The sequence below is a fragment of the Ptiloglossa arizonensis genome, chromosome 1, assembly GCF_051014685.1.
Source record: "Ptiloglossa arizonensis isolate GNS036 chromosome 1, iyPtiAriz1_principal, whole genome shotgun sequence".
In the NCBI taxonomy this organism is placed as follows: domain Eukaryota; kingdom Metazoa; phylum Arthropoda; class Insecta; order Hymenoptera; family Colletidae; genus Ptiloglossa; species Ptiloglossa arizonensis.
In genome coordinates, this window is record NC_135048.1 from 14,972,408 (window position 1) to 14,993,008 (window position 20,601).

The 20,601-nt window shown below is 39.1% G+C and overlaps 1 protein-coding gene across 5 annotated transcripts in view; it reads left to right on the forward strand.

Moving 5' to 3' along the window:
• Positions 1-20,601, forward strand: part of Kdm3 (Lysine demethylase 3) — a 572,262-nt gene that overhangs the window by 148,954 nt on the left and 402,707 nt on the right. For 4 of the 5 annotated variants that reach the window (XM_076305347.1, XM_076305593.1, XM_076305514.1 and 1 more), the window contains exons 4-6: positions 2,123-2,317; positions 3,803-3,887; positions 5,589-5,677. In XM_076305347.1, the coding sequence (XP_076161462.1) occupies positions 2,123-2,317; positions 3,803-3,887; positions 5,589-5,677 (369 nt within the window). The remainder of the gene's footprint in view (positions 1-2,122; positions 2,318-3,802; positions 3,888-5,588; positions 5,678-20,601) is intronic. The other variant, XM_076305434.1, reaches the window with a different exon arrangement.

A 20,601-nucleotide genomic window follows, 5' to 3' on the forward strand; every position in this document is an offset into this window, starting at 1 on the left:
CGACTTCGCCACGATCCATCACAACCTCATTCTCCGCAAACTCGTCGAACACTGGAGACTCTCGCGTGATTCAGTATTTGCTGCGAGTTTATTTCAATCCGATGCACCGTATGCAGAATGTGAAATAAAAGCGCACACAATCGCCTCGTGTACAACGAATAATGATACTGTATTATAAATAGATTTATTACAATGATACTTTATTATAAAGAATCACTTATTATATTGATACTATATTATAAATAAAAATTTATTATGATACTTTATTATAAACAAGGATTTATTATGATACTTTATTCTAAACAAGGGTTTGTTACAATGATAATTTTCTGTAAACAAAGATTTATTATAAAGATACTTTACTATAAACAAACATTTATTATAATGATACTATATTACAAAACAAAAATTTATTATGATATTTGAGTATAAACAAAGATTTATTATAATGATACTATATTACAAAACAAAAATTTATTATGATATTTGAGTATAAACAAAGATTTATTATAATGATACTATATTACAAAACAAAAATTTATTATGATATTTGAGTATAAACAAAGATTTATTATAATACTTTATTATAAACCAAGGTTTATGATGATGCTTTATTATAAACAAAGATTTGTTATGATATTTGATTAGAAACAAAGGTTTATGATGATACTTTATTATAAACAAAGATTTATTCTGATACAAAGATTTCTTATAATATTTTATTAGAAACAAAGGTTTATGATGATACTTTATTATAAACAAAGATTTATTATGATACTTTATCATAAAGAAAGATTTATAATGATACTTTATCATAAATAAAGATTTATGATTATACTTTATTATAATCGAAGATTTATGATACTTTATAAACAAAGATACACCGTAATTGTATCTAAACTTCACGTGGGATGTCTTTTTGTAATGGTCTTGGGATCACGTTCAGAACAAACAACCAAAAGAGCAAAACAAATGACCAGAGAATCAATTGCGTTATGTGGTGACACTTTTAGGCTTTTAGTTGAGTATTGAGTCATTTGTTGCAGGTTTTACTGTATAATAAAAAATATTTATCAGAAACTGTAAAGGTCAATACATAATGGTTGTACGCGTACATAGTGAGATAGCAGTTATATATAAAAGAACTGTCTTTGAAAACAATGAATCGAACAAAAGATCTTAAGAGAACGAGTATCGGTCATGTTCACCATGCTTCATGTTCTACGACTCGGATGAGACTAACTCGAGAAAAATCTCGGTCACAAACCATGGTGATGCAGACTCTTCGATTGCGTCATCGTTGCAGTATTGGAAAATTAAAAAAAATTGTTTTATAATCCAAGTGTATTTGCAATTAAGTGTAAGCAAATTTGTTGTAAGTACAATCTTTCTGTACTATTACAAGTGGACAGAAAGTGAAAGAGAAAGAAGGACGAAGTCGAAGTTTAAAAGCCACTTGATCGCTTACAATGTTAATACAATTATATTTTTTTTCCATTTTTTTTTTCTCATGAAACCCTCATCGACATATTTGTGAGATCTTCCTGATTAAAATGAGACCAAACACGACACAATTTGGAAGATATTTACCCATTTAACAAGTAATATTGACTCAATATTTGTCGCTTATTGAAAGAGTCTCGTGGGCATTTATCGTTTAACAAATAAGTAAATACGATCAAAATTGTATCATGTTTGGTCTCGTTTTAATCGAAACGATCTGGCAAATAAAACGATAACATTTTCATTAAGAAAACACCAATAGTAGAAAAACAAGTTTATTTTTGCAATCAATATTGTTTCACCGACACGAGCATTTATCTTATCGCCTAATGTTACATTGTCAACCGACAAGCATCGCGAAGTGTCACATTAATCGCTCGACCGGTTCCAAGGGGGGCCCCCGTTATAAATGGAGATAAACTTTTCACACTTATCGTGGACCTCGGTTTCACTTTTATCGTAGACCTCGATTTCACATTTATCGCGATAACACTTTACCGGGAAACGAAAAAATAAACGTTCCACCGTTCTGTGCATGCACGTCTCACGATCGTATAGTATCGTTGTTCCCTATTACCGATCCTTCGCTCGAGGCTTGAACCGGTTGTCGTTTTTGCAGCAGGATTGGGAACTGACGAAGGGCTCGGTGCCCTGGGCGAGCGCTGTCAGACGATGGGCCGAGATGCAGGACGGACAAAGGATTCTGTTGACCACGCCGAGCGTCCTGGTTGGCTTCAGGGTCGAGGTTTACCGAGCCGAGGGCACCACACAATGGTACACCGCTGTCATTGTCGGTTACAACGAGTCCACTAAGGTGAGACTTGCGCCGTGTACGGTCGTCGTTTCATCACGTAATCGACGAATCCTGGCTCGCGAAACTCGACTATTCTCGACTGGATAATTATTCGAAAGTTTGGCCTTCTCACCGATTTCGATAATTCGTATATATGTTACAGGGGACAAAATTCGGGATAACATTCTTTTTGCACGTATTCGCGGAGTGTCTTAATTTCCGAGATATTCGTAAAATACTTTTGTTAGTACTACGTTAAATTTAACTTACAGTGTCCAACGGTTGCTTATCTATCGTTTCTATGAACACGTGGCGTCGTAATCAGCGTAGCCAGAAAAATAAGTCGAATCCCATGTGTAGGGTATGAGGAAAGACAGCATGAGAGGAGTGGGAGAAACAACGGGTGTTCCTATTGTATTTGTATATCAGGTGTAAAACGTATACAATAGAAACATTCTCCCCCATTTCTTACACGTGTGATTCGGTTTATTTTTCTGGCTGCATTGGTAACTATGGTGACCATCTTTGCATATCAGATGGATCAAACAAAAGTGATATTTTGTGTATCTGAGAAAAAATATCCCTCAATCTAATTCTTAACTACCAAAACAATATTAATTTTTACTAATTAAATTAAGGTAGTTTTCACTTCGTCTCCGCGCAAACTTCTAAGATCTCCTAACTTCGCACACAGACACTGCACCACAAACGTGCACGTACAGTCACAATTCAACACAGCAATACCGCTACAATTGTGCAAATATCTCAAAAACGAAAGCAGTCCGCGCGTACTGGCAAAGGAAAAAGTAATCCCAAATCTCACCTTCTGCAACATATACACGTATAAGAGAAATCGGAAAGCAGGCCAAACTTCCGAACAATAGTACTCTACTCCGTTTCGCGAAACGATCGAACGCGGGCAATCGATCTTCGGGCTGTCGCGATTTCGTTTCGTAGAAGAACGCCAAAGAGAGACAAAGTTCTCCAAGTTGGCTAAGTTTCCAGCAAGCTACGACAACGTCGCTCGACAGGGGAAGCCTGTCGAGACTCGTGACGCGTCTTAACGAGCGGTCCATCACGATCTCTGACCCTCGAATTGGCAGATACGAGTCGCGCTCGACGACAGAGATTACACGGGCTTCTGTTCTCACTGAGAGCGAGACATACGCGGTAGCCATAAATTGCACGCGAAAAAGATACATCGCCGCTCGAACGTTTCAATCGGGCCCAGCGCGGAGCGTGTTCGCGACGCGAGTACGAGCATTGACGACGTTTCGTCTCGGTGAAAGAAAATCGCAATCTCGTTGCTCGGCGAGCGTCGAAAACCACGATGATTTATTACGGTCGCGATACCGAGTCACGAACCGGATCCGTTGTTCGTTGATATCCGCTCGAATCGGTACCGAAACGTCGCCTTCGACCGCGTAAGATACGATAATCCGCCGCCTCGTCGAACGGTTCAATTTTTCTGATTGCCGATTCACGCCGGGTACGATGCAATTTCAGGACTTGACTGTCACCGACGACACGGTTCTCGAGGACCACAACGAGGACCCCAGCTTAGTACAAATGCGACTGATTGGCGACGGAGGTGAGTCCACGAACGACCCTCGCGACGAATGCTGCCGCAACGTCGACGTAATGCTCACGGACCGATAAATTGAACGATTTTTCTCTACGTCGCTCGTTCTACGGAGAACGTTTCGCGCGACCTTCCACCAGCTCGACTTTGTCGCATTCTTTTCGGTAATATCGCTCCGCGGTATCGTGTAATCGACGCGAAAGCTCGCGGTGTGGAGGACGTTAACAAATAATCGTATTCCTGTATCGTCGGGAAATGAAACATTCGTACGAGTACTTTTCGAGTGACTTTCCAGTATTCGAAGACGTTCTTTAATGTTTTTCCAGAGAAACGATAGGAAAGTTGGTAAATATGAATAGGAAATGTTAATTTGATCTTTGATTGTTAATTTAAATTTTTTTAAATTAACTTTAGTCGACGTTTGTAATTTTAACTTAAGGTTGTGTTTGTTTGAAATTATTGACGAGGAAATCAACATGGAGATGAATCGGAGGTTGGAATCGAGAGGTATTGTGTAATAAGGTGGAGGAACTGGTACACTGTACATTAGAGTGGGGATGTAAACACTCGTCTGCCATCTTGTCGTGGATGAACAGTACATCTTTTACTCTCTTAATAAAAAACACAGAAATTGGAAACTCGACCTCTGTCGATCTTCCAGAGGAGATAGTGAACTGTAAACCAAAAAGGGAATGTGAACACTTGATGGCTTTTTTTCTTAACGAGGAACAGTACATTGAACCTAGTTCTGCAAACAAATAAATTAACAATACGTAGAGGAACTCAACAGCGGTTAATGGCCACAATAAATGCCATAACAAAGGAATTGGAAGCCCTTCAAACGAAATCAAGGATGTCAACACTCATCGGCATTCTTCTCGCCGACGAACAGTACATTGAACCTTGATCTGAAAAAAATAAATTAATAATACATAGAGAAGCTCAACAGCGGCTAATAATAACCACAATGAATGCCATAACAGAGGAACTGGTAGTCCCTGGAACTAACTCAAGGATGTAAACACTCATCGGCATTCTTCTCACAGATGAACAGTACATTGAACCTAGTTCTACAATAAATAAATTAACAATATGTAGAGGAACTCAACAGCGGCTAATAGCCACAATGAATGTCATAACAGAGGAAGTAGTAGTCCTTCACACTAAATCAGGAATGTAAACACTCATCGGCATTCTTCTCACCGACGAACAGTAGCAATACGATACTTCGTGTTTCTTCGATTCTAAGCCTCAATTATACATCTTCCCGTTGATTTTCTCGTTAATTATTTCGAGGACTATAATATAAATAATACAATTACTATAAAATATAAATAATCTCGGAGCATCGTCCGATTCTTAACAACTTTCCCCAACGTTTCTCGACCACTCGATAAAGACACTTTTCCTTCCTCGAGAAACACTCTGATCGATCCTGCATGGAATTTTTGCGTTTCGAACGATCATTCTCAAACAATTCTCTTTCCAAAGTTAAAATCGAGCGATTTTTGTTTCCCGAAGGTCGCGCGATTTTTCCTCAACGATTGTTCACGTGGACGCGAACGAATAAGAAACTCGCGAGATCGCGTTAATCTCTCGCTTGAATCGCGACACGTAGACCGATGCTATATCGAAACTCGTTCGTAAACCCTCCCCGGGTCTCTATCGAAGAGAGGGAAAAAAAAGAAAAAAGAGCCTTCTTTTCCGCAGTGGTGGAAAGCATCATGAGAGGCGAGGTCGTCGGCATGACACCGAGGAGGTCGAGGTCATCGACTGCTCTGACGCACGCGCTGGTCGTGGTGAGTGAAATTCAATTCCGTTCTATTATTAAATCGCTATGTAGTTTACGATAATAAACGCGGCCCGGTGCAGTGTGTCACGACGTGATTTTCGTTCACTACCTTCGAGCCACCGGTTAACTGCTCGGCTCCGTTCGGTTCTGAAACGTGGTGATCGATAGAAGTTGCAGTTTCGCGGGTGGAACGAAACGAACGTTCGCGACGAGCAAAGAGATGGTAGCACGACGACTATGTCGACTCGCGGGAAACTACGAGCGGGCGGGCCGTGAGCTTACACCGCGGAATAACAGAAAACGACGAGTACTTCGGCGATGATTCTCGCGGCGGACCGTTAGTTCGATCGGCGGCTGTCCAGGATCGTGACGCGTCGTCTTTCGCAACTTCCATCGGCGATCGAGCGGCTCTGAGTCACGAATCGAGTGGCGCGATAACCTCCTCGCGATGAGGAACGCGCATAAACCGAGAGGAGATAGTGCTTGAACACGATCGAGGGAAATTCGAACGGATTGCACGTCGAGGGTCGAATTTTACGTCACCGGGGTTCGTTTATTTATTTATTTGTACGGAGTGGAGTAACGGTTGGCAATATTAAAGTGGAAGAATTTTACGTCAACGGGGGTTTGTTTATTTATTTATTTGTATGGAGTGGAGTAGTGGTGAGTAATCTTTAGATAGAAAATTTCAGGTTATTGGAGGTTAATTGTTTGTTTGTTTATGTGGAGTAGAGTTGTGGTGAGTAATCTTGAGATAGAAAATTTTGCATCACCGGAATTTGTTTATTTATTTATTTGTGCGGAGTGGAGTAACGGTGGGCAATCTTAAGGTGGAAGAATTTTACGTCAACGGGGGTTTGTTTATTTATTTATTTGTATGGAGTGGAGTAGTGGTGAGTAATCTTTAGATAGAAAATTTCATGTCATTGGAGGTTAATTATTTGTTTGTTTATGTGGAGTAGAGTTGTGGGGAGTAACTTTGAAATAGAAAATTTTGCGTCATGGGAGGTTAATTATTTGTTTGTTTATGTGGAGTAGAGTAGTGGTGAGTAACTTTGAGATAGAAAATTTTACGTCATTGGAGGTTAATTATTTGTTTGTTTATGTGGAGTAGAGTAGTGGTGAGTAATCTTGAGATAGAAAATTTTGCATCACCGGAATTTGTTTATTTATTTATTTGTACGGAGTGGAGTAACGGTGAGCAATCTTAAGGTGGAAAATTTTATGTCAATGGGGGCTCGTTTATTTATTTATTTGTATGGAGTGAAGTAGTAGTGAGTAATCTTTAGATAGAAAATTTCACGTCATTGGAGGTTAATTATTTATTTGTTTATGTGGAGTAGAGTAGCGGTGAGTAACTTTGAGATAGAAAATTTTGCGTCACTGGAATTTGTTTATTTATTTATTTATATGGAATAGAGTAGTTGTGAGTAATCTTGCGACGTTTTACATTACCGAAGGTTATTTATTTAATTGTATGGAATAGAGTAGTTATGAGTAATCTTGCAACCTTTTACATTATCGAAGGTTATTTATTTAATTATATGGAATAGAGTAGTAGTGAGTAACCTTGAAATAGAGATTTTTACAACCCCGGCGTTCGTTTATTTATTTATTTGCATAGAACAAAGTAGTGGTGAGTAACCTTGAGATAGAAAATTTTACGTCATCGGAGGTTAATTATTTATTTATTTATGTGGAACAGAGTAGTGGTGAGTAATCTTGCGACCTTCTACGTCACCGAAGGTTATTTATTTATTTATTTATTCAAACGAAATAGAACAGTGGTGAGTAACCTCACGATAGGAAATTTTACCTCACCGGAGGTTATTTATTTATTTATTCATACGGACTAGAGCAGTGGTGAGTAACCTCACGATAGGAAATTTTACCTCACCGGAGGTTATTTATTTATTCATTTGTATGGAAAAGAGCAGTGATAAGCAACCTGTGGCCAAAACCTTGCAATTCGTTTAACCGAAATATAAACATTTTAGCAAAACGTGTAACTCACCATTATTATTCTTACTTTATTTACATGATAATAAATCTTCTTAAATCTTACAAGAATAAGGTTAATTAACAATACAATTATATCAACTTTATTAGAGTGTCTCCGAAATTGTCGAGAAGCTTACAGAAATTATTTGCTCATTTGCTCTTGCAATGCAACTTTGGAAGCCCATTAAAGTTTCGTTGTAACCAACGCAAAAAAGTTTGGTATCTCGTAAGAGGAACAAGGAACCTTGTTCTCTCGTGTTCGAGCTTGGATATAATTCGCGAGACTTAGGACGGAGTCACGGTTGCGAGAACTTAGGAAAGACGTGGATACGAACCTTAGGAATTTATATCGTACAGTCTCGAACTTTGTAGCGTAACATTGTTGAGGAAGATTCCGTATTTGTGAGCGATGCTCAAGGTGAGGAAGAACCAGCGAGGAGTAAATTATTATCGTCAATATGAATCAAACTGTACATGGTTACTTGAAACGTACTCGCTTGTGACGATAGAGCGAAAATAGTTGAAAACAAGGAAAAACTAACGCGATGATAAATCGAAGCAACTGATACACACTTACGAATAAATTTCTCGATGCAAGTTTCTTCAAAGGGTAAGGAAATTGTTATAAGAGTAGAACATAAGTGTGTGTATGTGTATATGCGTTCGTATTGCATTCATTGGGAGCAATATGGAATATTTTCCAATTTTGGCACACTGTAGAACGAAGATCACTCGTTACTATATTAGAAGATTACGTGAAAGTAATTACAGCTACAAAAGATAAGAATGGGGAAAAAAGAAATATAAATGGACGAGATATTTGAACAAATATTCCTTCAGAGCTGTGTAAGAACTATTATGTTGTTCGAAAAGTCATGACGTTTTCCAAAATGGAGAATATACAATTCAATAAAATGTTTACACACTCTAAAAAAATCGTGTTTCTTTTCCACCAAAAAAAAACGAAATGACTTTCCGAAGAACCTAATATTTTATAAAATGAGAAGACTGATGGAACAAATTCACGGTCGGATGAGTCTTGTTAACATCAACGATCGTTAATGTTCCAACGATAACCAAATATGGTTGTATGGGATACTTTGGGTGGATATTTCCATTTACGAGTCTTTGGTCCACGTTGCTGAGTGCCGGTTTCGTTTTTTAAAGAGCTCAGATGCACTCCAGTTGTCCTTGAGCAACATCAGTTTTGCACGGGTAAAATAACGAATGAAACAATTTCCAACTTTATCGCTTTATCGTTCGTTACAGCGGACCGTAACCGTTCTCTCTGCGTTCACTTTATTTTCTCGATCGAGTATCGGTTTCGGCCGATAACAGACGAAACTCGCGCGAATAAAACGCCAAAGATGCTCCACGGAGCGACCGTTTCCCTTTAAGGCGGGAAATCGATAAAGTCGTGTTCGCGGCACCCTCGAGCTTTCAGGAATCGGGAATAGCGTCCGTTGCTACCTTGGCGGCCGACTTCCGTTCCATCGGCGATTGCCCCACCTTCTTCGCGTCCTCATCGCTCGATTTCCCGGCGAGACGGTAATCGAAAGCATCGCGTTTGGACGAGCTCCATTTCTGTCCGGGTAAGTGGGGGGAAAAAATGCAACGCGCCTCTACTCGGTCCACCGACGAGTAGATTAATATAGCATCGAATAGAGCGAAGTTCCGCTCTAATCGGTCCAATACCGAGTAGATTAATATAGCATCGAACGAGCTGAAGTTCCGTTCTAATTGGTTTAGCGATGAGTAGATTTATATAGTATCGAATGAAGCGAAGTTCCGCTCTAATCGGTCCAATACCGAGTAGATTAATATAGCATGGAATGGAGCGAAGTTCCGCTCTAATCGGTCCAATACCGAGTAAATTAATATAGCATCGAACGAGCTGAAGTTCCGTTCTAATTGGTTTAGCGATGACTAGATTAATATAGCATCGAACGAGCTGAAGTTCCGCTGTAATCGGTTCAATATCGAGTAGATTAATATAGCATCGAACGAGCCCAAAGTTCCGCTGTAATCGATCTACCGACGAGTAGATTAATATAGCATAGAACGAGCTGAAGTTCCGTTCCAATTGGTTTAGCGATGAGTAGATTTATATAGCATCGAACGAGACGAAGTTCCGCTCTAATCGGTCCAATACCGAGTAGATTAATATAGCATAGAACGAGCTGAAGTTCCGTTCTAATTGGTTTAGCGATGAGTAGATTTATATAGCATCGAACGAGCCGAAGTTCCGCTCTAATCGTTCCAATACCGAGTAGATTAATATAGTATCGAACGAGACAAAGTTCCGTTCTAATTGGTTCAACGACGAGTAGATTAATATAGTATCGAACGGAGCGAAGTTCCGCTCTAATCGGTCCAATACCGAGTAGATTAATATAGCATCGAACGAGCTGAAGTTCCGTTCTAATTGGTTTAGCGACGAGTAGATTTATATAGTATCGAATGAGCCGAAGTTCCGCTCTAATTGGTCCACCGACGAGTAGATTAATATAGCATAGAACGAGCTGAAGTTCCGTTCTAATTGGTTTAGCGATGAGTAGATTTATATAGTATTGAAAGAGCCGAAATTCCGCTCTAATCGGTCCAGTACCGAATAAATTAATATAGCATCGAACAAGCCGAAGTTCCGTTCTAATTGGTTTAGCGATGAGTAGGTTTATATAGCATCGAACGAGCCCAAGTTCCACTCTAATTGGTCCACCGACGAGTAGATTAATATAGCATCGAACGAGACAAAGTTCCGCTCTTATGGTCCAATACCGAGTAGATTAATATAGCACCGAACGAGCCGAAGTTCCGCTCCAATCGTTCCAATACCGAGTAGATTAATATAGCACCGAACGAGACAAAGTTCCGTTCTAATTGGTTCAGTGACGAGTAGATTAATATAGTATCGAACGGAGCGAAGTTTTGCTCTAATCGGTCCAATACCAAGTAGATTAATATAGTGTCGAAGGAAACAAAGTTTCGTTCTAATTGGTTTAGCGACGAGTAGATTAATATAGCATTGAACGAGCTGAAGTGCCGCTCTAATCGATCCAATACCGAGTAGATTAATATAGTATCGAACGGAGCGAAGTTCTGCTCTAATCGTTCCAATACCAAGTAGATTAATATAGTATCGAACGAGACAAAGTTCCGTTCTAATTGGTTTAGCGACCAGTAGATTAATATAGCATCGAACAAGCTGAAATTGCGCTCTAATCGGTCCAATACCAAGTAGATTAATATAGTATTGAACGAGCTGAAGTTCCGCTCTAATCGTTCCAATACCGAGTAGATTAATATAGCATCGAACAAGCTGAAATTGTGCTCTAATCGTTCCAATACCGAGTAGATTAATATAGTATCGAACCAGACGAAATTCTGCTCTAATCGGTCCATCGACGAGTAGATTAATATAGCATCGAACGAGCTGAAGTTCTGCTCCAATCGTTCCAATACCGAGTAGATTAATATAGTATCGAACAAGCTGAAATTGCGCTCTAATCGATCCAATACCAAGTAGATTAATATAGTATCGAACGAGACAAAGTTCGGCTCTAATCGGTCCACCGACGAGTAGATTAATATAGCATCGAACGAGCCCAAAGTTCCGTTCTAATCGATCTAACGACGAGTGGATTAATACAGTATTGAACGGGGACAAAATTCCACGAAACGGTGCTGCTCTAATCGGACCAGCGACCATCAGTATAATATTGAACAGGACGAAGTTCCGGGGAACGTTGCCGCTCTAATCGTGGAAACGATTGCTACCGATGTGCTATTAGGGGCCACGAGGGTAACGATTTATCGCACGATAAGTTATACAACTACGATCCGTTCGAACGATAATTATAAAAGCCGCGGTTGTACAACGCGTACGACGCGACCGCGTTTGATCGTAGCACGCTGTCGTAACGTTATCGTTTGCGAATCGATGGGTCGTTGTACGATAAATCTGTCCGCTCACGGTACTTTCTGTATCCACGTATCCGATCGCTTTACAAGGGATAGAATCTTTTGTCCAGCGAAATAACGATTATCGCGATCTCGATCTTTAAATGTTGCTTCTGATCGACTGCGCGTTCAAGGTCTTTCGATAAAAACTGTTTTTCTGAACGTACCAAAGGCGTGTTTTTAACATTATAATACGACGAGGGGATCTGTGGAAATACAGGAACATTCTAAATAATAAATTTAACCAAACTAGAACTCTATTCTAAAAATAATAATAATTGTTTATTTACGAGGTTGAGAGTCCATTTGTGCAAATAGATACAACAGAAAAGATAGAGGAACGACACAAATATATATATGAAAAAGTAAATGAACGCTTAAAAAAAATTTCAGAACGGAGAAACAATAAATAAAGTTGTCTCTAATTAATAGATACACGTATCGTTTGAAATTTGGAATTTTCACATTAAGAACTATATCATCAACGTGTGCAACTGTAACAGGGTCTACAGCTGTTCGATCGTTCACCACGTTGCTACACTCGCCTTTTAAATCTGAACGTTCACTGCATTCGCTTGCACTTTCGAATTGTTGCGGTGATACCTCTGCTTGTCGAATCCGAGAGCTACGAGGCGATCGAATTGTATTTCAATGCTGTGTTTCAAACGACGTGCACGTATGGACGGTTCCAAAAATTTAACCATTTCAATGCAGAAAATATTTCACAAACAGAAAATAGAATGTATCTCCAAACCTGAAAGGTTAATTCTATGAAAATAATATATGGCGAGGATGAAGTGGGTCTAAAGAGTACGACTTAGACGTGTACGACTTAAACTAAATTTAATACACACAACTAAATATATTACATTTATAATATATATATTTAATTGTCTGCATTCACATCATTAAACGAAAGTACATTTAATTCAGTTTAAGTTGTACGATTTCACACATCGTATAAGTATAATCGAATCTTCGCATTTCTCCCTCTCAATTTCATCCCACTACACCCTCTAAATCCCTCTCGTGCAACATCAAGCTTTAAATTACCACTTGAAAAATTTCCTCGACATTTTTATCGATCGATGCGAACGTATTTCGAAATACCATTCGAAGACAACGCTCACCGATCGCCTCTCTAGAAACCAAAGCGCGGTTTGTCGATCGACTCGTAGAAATCGCGGAAATTAACGAAAGAATCGTCGATGGACGCGTTGGAAATGGTAATCAGAAGTCGCTTTTCGAAGTTCCCCCACAGTGGCAACAAGACCGAAACGTTAACCCCGGTTGGCCCCGTCCCCGGCTCGAAACTTTCTATCGTTAGCGAGTAATTCTCCGAAAGTTTCGAATCCGACGCGGCCGGGGTTACCGGCGTCTGCAGGAAGAGTTATTCCTTCTTTGAAATTTCTTCGTGCCTCGGGAAGAAAGTTTCGCGAACTCCGAATTCTCTCCATCCGTCGACCTTACAATCTCGTTAATGCGAGAGAAGCCTTCCATCCCCTCTCAACCGGGCTGGTCCCCGCCGCGCGTCCTACGGTTGTTCATAAATCATTTTCTTTCCACGGGTAACCATGGTTCGTCCCAGACTGCAACCGACTCGGTCGATCTGTGCCCCGAAATCGTCCTCTTCCGTGACCTTCGACGCCCCGGGCGTCCTGGAACGAAGTACATCTGGGGTACACGAGCGTTGAAATTTCCACGGTTCTCAATTTCCAGGATTTTTATTTCTTTTCAACTTATGCCGTGAACCGTCATGCCGAGGATACTTTAAGCGTGGAAAATTGACAAAATTCGGTCGTACGTGGGCACTCGTGCGTTGAAATTTGCATCGTTCTCAGTTGCATCGTTCTCAGTTGCATCGTTCTCAGTTGCATCGTTCTCAGCTGCATCGATTTTTATTTTCTTTTGTCTTATTCCATAAACTGGAGAATCCTTTAAGAGTGGAAAATTGACAAAATTAGGTCATGAGTAGGTACTAGTGCGTTGAAATTTGCATTGTTCTCAGCTGCATCGATTTTTATTTTCTATTTTATTTTATTATATTATGTAAACCGGAGAATCTTTTAAGCGTGGAAAATTGACAAAATTCGGTCGTGCGTTGAAATTTGCAACCTTCTCAGTTGCACCGTTCTTAGCTGCATTCATTTTTATTTTCTTTTATCTTATTTCATAAATTAGAGAACCCTTTAAGTGTGAAAAATTGACAAAATTTGGTCATGCATAGGCACTCGTGTATTGAAATTTGCATCGTTCTCAGTTGCATCGATTTTTATTTTCTTTTATCCTATCCCATAAATCAGAGAATCTTTTAACGTGAAAAATTAACAAAATTAGGTCATACATAAGCACTCGTGCTTTGAAATTTGCATTATTCTCAGTTGCACCGTTCTCAGCTGCATCGATTTTTATTTTCTTTTATCTTATCCCATAAACCGGGGAACCCTTTGATGTTAAAAATTGACAAAATTCATGGTTAGACACAAGAGGGTTGAAATTTTCATCGTTCTCAGTTGCGTCGATTTTTATTTTCTTTTGCCTTATTCCATTAACCGGAGAACCCTTTAACGTGAAAAATTGACAAAATTCGGTCATGGTTAGGGAAACCGCGAATCGATCGACGCTTAAAGCTATTAAAGAATAAAAGATTATCAAACGCTTCGCGATGTATATTGGCGTTTTTAATTACGCGATTTATAGAGATACGTTTGTAATATTGACACGGTGCAATTTCAATCGAAGAAGGATGTTAGTCGCGATGGATGCTGATTAGAAACTGATATAAAGCAGAGACGATATTTCAGGGTGGATCAGAAAACACAATATCGTGCGTTACACGTTTCCTTTCGAAGGGTAACGGATTAGCTTGGTTCGAAATGATGCACGATTTTGATGGATGTTGCGATTCTACTCGCACGAACGACTTGTATCTTGCATCAGTTAGTAACGGAGACGTGGAAAATATGGACGCAATACGGTAACGTTCTCGATCTATTTATATTTGAAATCCGAACACGATTTATTTTTGGTATTTTTGTTCCTAATGAGCAAAAAACGAGTAATAAATTAAAGAATATAAGAGAATTAATAGCAAACGTCTACTGTTTAACACGATTACCACGATTGGTGCCATATTCGTATAGTCTGCTACTGTGCGCGTATGAGAAGAAGGCAGACGAGTGCTTACATCCCCACTCGAGTCAACCAGCACCTCTACAATCGCGTGCACTGTCGCTATTGGCCGCTATCGAGCTCTCCTACCGTCGCACGCATTGTCAAGTTCAATGTACTGTACGTTCGCGAGAAGAAGGCAGACGAGTGTTCACATTCAGTTACAGTCCACTAGATTTCTTAGCATCACATTATCGATCTTTGTCAATACGGAACAATATCTATGATGCTAAAAGATCGAGTGGACTGTGTAAACTAGAGTGGGGATGTAAACACTCGTTTACCTTCTTCTCACCAATGGACAGTACGTTGAACGTTGTTCTGTAAGAAATAAATTTACAATGATAGAGGAACTCAATAGCGATTAATAGCAACAATATGTGCAATGGAAGGGGTAGACTTTAAACCATAGAGAAGATGTAAACATTCGTTTGCCTTCTTCTCACCGATAGACAGTACACTAAACTTAGTTCTGTAAGAAATAAATTTACAATGATAGAGGAACTCAATAACGGTGAATAGTGACAATACGTGCAATTGTAGAGGTAGATTGTAAACTATAGTGGAGGTGTAAATACTCGTCTGCCTTCTTCTCACCGATAGACAGTACATTGAACTTAGTTTTAAAAGAAATAAATTGACAATATGCGCAATTGTAAGGGTAATTTGTAAACTATAGTGGAGATGTAAACACTCGTCTGCCTTCTTCTCATCAATGGACAGTACATTGAACTTAGTTCTGTAAAAAATAAATTGACAATATATACAATGGTAGAGGAACTGAATAACGATTAGTGGCGACAATATGTGCGATGGTAGGGGTAGACTTTAAATCATAGTAGAGATGTAAACAATTGTCTGCCTTTTTCTCACGAACGAACAGTAGGTTATCGATCTTTGTCGTCGTCTTAGATCACCATCCACAATACACACAATACTAAAAGTAGTCTTTAAGCCAAAGTGGAGGTGTAAACACTCGTATGCATTCTTCTCACAAACGAACAGTACATTATACCCGACTCGAACGCTTCGAGACTCGTGTTCGCGGGAATGATCCGCAAGTATTCTCAGACGACTCGGGCTCACCGTGTTGCGCCGATTTATCGGGCGGATCGAGGCGGACAGCTGGTCGGCGTTGAATTTTCGCAGCGCGTCTACCAAGCGGAGTCCGCTCGAACTCGACTCGGAGGCCGCGCGGAAAGTTGGCGGAATTCGTGACTCGCGAGATACTTGGCCCGACGGATCTAAGTCGGGAAGTTCCGAGGCTGGCTTATACGAGTTCGAAAACTCGCCGAAAGGGATTAAGCCGGCGACTGCTCCCGCTCGTAATGGAACTTGCTCTCCAGTTTCGAGACGCTTCTTGGAAACGGCCATTAGGGCCGCTTTAAAGGTCGGAATTACGAACGAAGACTCGCCGTTCGAATATCCGTTCGAGTATCTCTTCCACGCGGGAAATTTTCCCTCAAAGATATCGTATCGCCCTGAGATAACGCGTCCCGCGCTTTACGGTCAATTTAATCGTATCAATAGCATGTTATCGATGCGAACAATCACACCGATTTGTCTCGATTTCTTTCATTCTCTCGCGCTAGTTTCAAACGTGGACTCTCTTGTGTTGTTTACCTGTATTTAGCTGCCTTTGTATTTTTTTTTTTTTGTATCTGTGCACCAAAGGTGGTTTGTAAAATAATGAATAATAATAATAATAGCTCGGGGAAGCGGTTAAGATTTCCATCGATTCGATTTTTTAATTTTAGACATTCTTCGAGTTGCAGTCTATGGGATATTCTAACGATATGAATAATGTATAAAAAAATATTTCGAGCGGGTTGTTATTCGGTATTTCGAAAATAACTTTTCGTTCGATGAGAGATCGAGGTCACCTTGACTTCTTTGAACGATACTGTGTATTTTTGAGTCCGTGGTACTCTTGCTGATGGAAAACGAGTTCAACGAACTAAGATTCGCAATAGACTCGGAAAGTTTACCCGCTTCGGCGCGTGAGAATTCAAACGACGCGAGCAGAACTTCGTGTCGTGAAAGGTGGAAGGCGGTTTGAACGTTTATTGTAATAATATCGTTATTGCTGCAACATTACAACGTGTACCATGAACTAAATGTTCTATCCGAGATAAGTGCACAATTAAAAGGTATCGTTGATAATGGTAGTTAAGTATCACCGATAATGAGCCGACTTTACGTTTCGCTCGAATAAAGAATGTTTCGCGCGAATAAGGAAACTTGTTTTCTCGATAAATTACTTTAGATTTCTAAGCCCAAGGTCGTTTAAAGGTCGTTGCACAGTAGGTCGTAAAAGTCGTTTCTTTCATCGTTTACAATGCTAAGAAATTGAACATGTGTGTATATATATATATATATACCATTTAAAAAAAGTCACGACCTCGATCTTTCATCGTATAAAAGTTTCTTGGAAAATTATTACCAGCGAAGTACCCGAATAACTTTCATCGGAAACACTTCTTCCCCGGATTAGCGTGAACGCCGGAAAAATCGTGACGACCGTTACGATGAACGCTCTGTAAATTCTATTTATACACTTTTACCTTTTTTTCTTCATCGTTACTTTGCAAGAAAGCGTTTATCCCGTTAATGCTGCAGTACGAAGCTCATCTTGACTTTAATTGTTACTCTCATTGTGCATGCATATCGTATTTCTTCTCCTACAAAGAGATTTTCTCCCGTAGCTATCGATAAAAGACTATCATTATCATTATCATTATTATTAGTATTATATTTATTATCCTTTCATTGTCGTTATTATTATTACATTTATTATCCTTTCACTGTCATTATTATTATTACATTCATCATTCTTCCATTGTCATTATTATTATTATATTATATTTACTATTCTTTTATTGTCATTGTTATTATATTTATTATTCTTTTATTGTCATTATTATTATTATATTTACTATTCTTTCATTGTTATTATTATTATATTTATTATTCTTTCATTGTCATTATTATTATTACATTCATCATCCTTTCATTGTCATTATTATTATTATATTTATTATCCTTTTATTGTCATTATTATTATATTTATTATCCTTTCATTGTCATTATTTATATTATATTTATTATCCTTTCATGAACATTATTATTATTATATTTATTATCCTTTCATTGTCATCATCATTATTATTATATTTATTATCCCTTCATTATTATTATCATACATTCATCGTCCTTTCATTGTCATTATTATTATTATTACATTCATCATCCTTTCATTGCCATTATTATTACTATATTTATTATCCTTCCATTGTCATTATTATTATCATATTTATTATCCTTTCATTCTCATTATTATTAGTATTATATTTATTATCCTTTCATTGTCATTATTATTATTATTATATGTATTATCCTTCCATTGTCATTATTATTATTATCATATTTATTATCCTTCCATTGTCATTATTATTATCATATTTATTATCCTTTCATTCTCATTATTATTATTATTATTATATTTATTATCCTTTCATTGTCATTATTATTATCATATTTATTATCCTTTCATTGTCATTATTACTATTATTATTATTATCATTATCATTATTATTATTACACTCATCATCCTTTCATTGTCGTCACAATTATCATTACAATTTCCATTCCAACGTCAAGAAAAATCGACCGACGGATGGAACACGATCGCCGGTTAATAATTTTCAAAATGGTCACGTGTTTCCGACTGCTTCGTTGTCTTCAACAGCGGGTAAAAAAATCGACCAATAGAAACGCGGTTGCAATTCCAGTCAAGAGAGGAGAGGGGGGCGAGATGGTGGACAAAATAAACGGAAAACCGTACTCGCTTCGCGAGTTTTCTCGACGATATACCTCTTTTTCCTACGATCGAGACATAACGGTGCAATCTTCATCGCGTTTCCGTCTTCCGTTCACCGCCATGGAGAAACCCCCACCTCCGACGATATCGGTCCCGCGAAGGAACTCGGGCCGCGCGAACGCTCGGTCCGCATTCCTGTACGCGAGAAAGGGGCCTGGAGAGTGGTGGGGGAGGGTAGGAAGGAGGAGTGGGGAGAGGAGATCGGTGCGTCCCCCCGTGGCGCTCGTTCCTCGTGTTTCTCATTAAATCCACGAACAGCTTCTTTAAAAAGAAGCCTCCTCGCGACCAGAGCCGTCAATTAAACGCGTTCCCCGCTAGCGGTGGTGGTGGGGGCAGCTCGCGTGGAACCGGTCGCGACTGCTTTCCTAATCGGGAAACGAAGACAAAAGGGGTGAGAGAATCGAACGGGCAAGGTCGTGCGTGGAACGCACCGGTTTCCAGATATCAACGAAAATCGTGAACGTTACGAAGCGGACGGTTACTTTATCCGGGGTCGAGGACCGAACTCATCATGCGAACCAGAAAATAAAAATTCTACTCGACTAGGTAGCAACACTGTTGCGATACGCAATCCACGAAGCTATCAAGATGTTACGCGTCCTCGCGCGCCTAATCAAATTTGCGCGAAGATTCGAAAGAATCGATGCGTGTACGAGGAACTGAACTGTATTTTCAAGGAAGAGGCGACTAACAAGGAGATCCCACGGGCGTGGATGATTCGTAGTACGAACACAGTAGTATGAACGTAGTATGAACTACTATATATTATAGTATTATTATATTATTATATGTATGAGCTGAGAGTGTTAACGTCGTTCGCTCAAAGTGGGCTTTTGTTCTGGAGTGGAGAAGTTTCGTTGCAAAGTTTTATCGCGAGGAATTGTTTGGGATAAACACCATGGGCAGAGAATTAAGTGCAGAGAATTTTTTCAAGAGATTCTTGTGAAATTCGATGCAATTAATAGAAATTCATTGAAAACGTATATTCTCGGATCACACAAGCTAATGCTAAATGCTAAATTTTCGTCGTAATTGTAAATTTTACTTACGCTTGGAATCGTATCTATTAATCGTGATTTTATTATTAGAGAACTTATTTCAGAGTTAGAAACTGATTTAAAATTTAATCGGAATAACTTCTCCACCGTCTCATTTAGCACGTGGCGAAAGAACTTCTCATCGTTCGGTCGACTGTATGTTTATGCATAGACATAACACACTTGTGCAACTGGATGATTGCATTCGTGTCGCTCTCTCTTGCGACCGATTCGCGCATAATGCATGCTTGTACGACTCGAACACAAATGAGTATTTATTTATCCAACGATAAATGTTCTTAATAATCGAGCTGGAAATTAAAAAGAAATCAGTGTCGTTTAAGAAAGTCAAGATCTCAATTTTTCATCGAACGAAAGTTTCTTGGAAAATGATTACCAGCTAAGTTACAAACGAGTGCACGCTTGCACAAAGTGCAACCACGGTGCATCAGTCGCGGGGAAATTCCTTTCACGAAGAGAATTAACACTGGAACTATCGATCGAGTCAATTTGACTTGTTTGAAACACTTTTTTTAAATTACTCAATTGTTCACAGTGTCTTTGCCTACAATTATCAAAATAGACAACTAATAATAGTACTCGTAAATTAATTTGTCCTTTCCCCATCTAACATCGAAGATACATACGTAGTTTGATACAAATAGTAATACATCATGGTCGGTAGTTATAGTGTTAAGGAGATTGTCCTCTGTGTATGGTTAGGATCGTCAATATGTGAATTGAAGCGGATAGATTCTAAGAGAATCTCAGTTTCTTAGGTTGCCCTATCTAATTCTGCTAGTTTAAAATGCCACCGCAGTGCACATAGTCTAGAATATCGAAAGTGATAATATATTCTTGAAAACGGAAGTCACAGCGCGG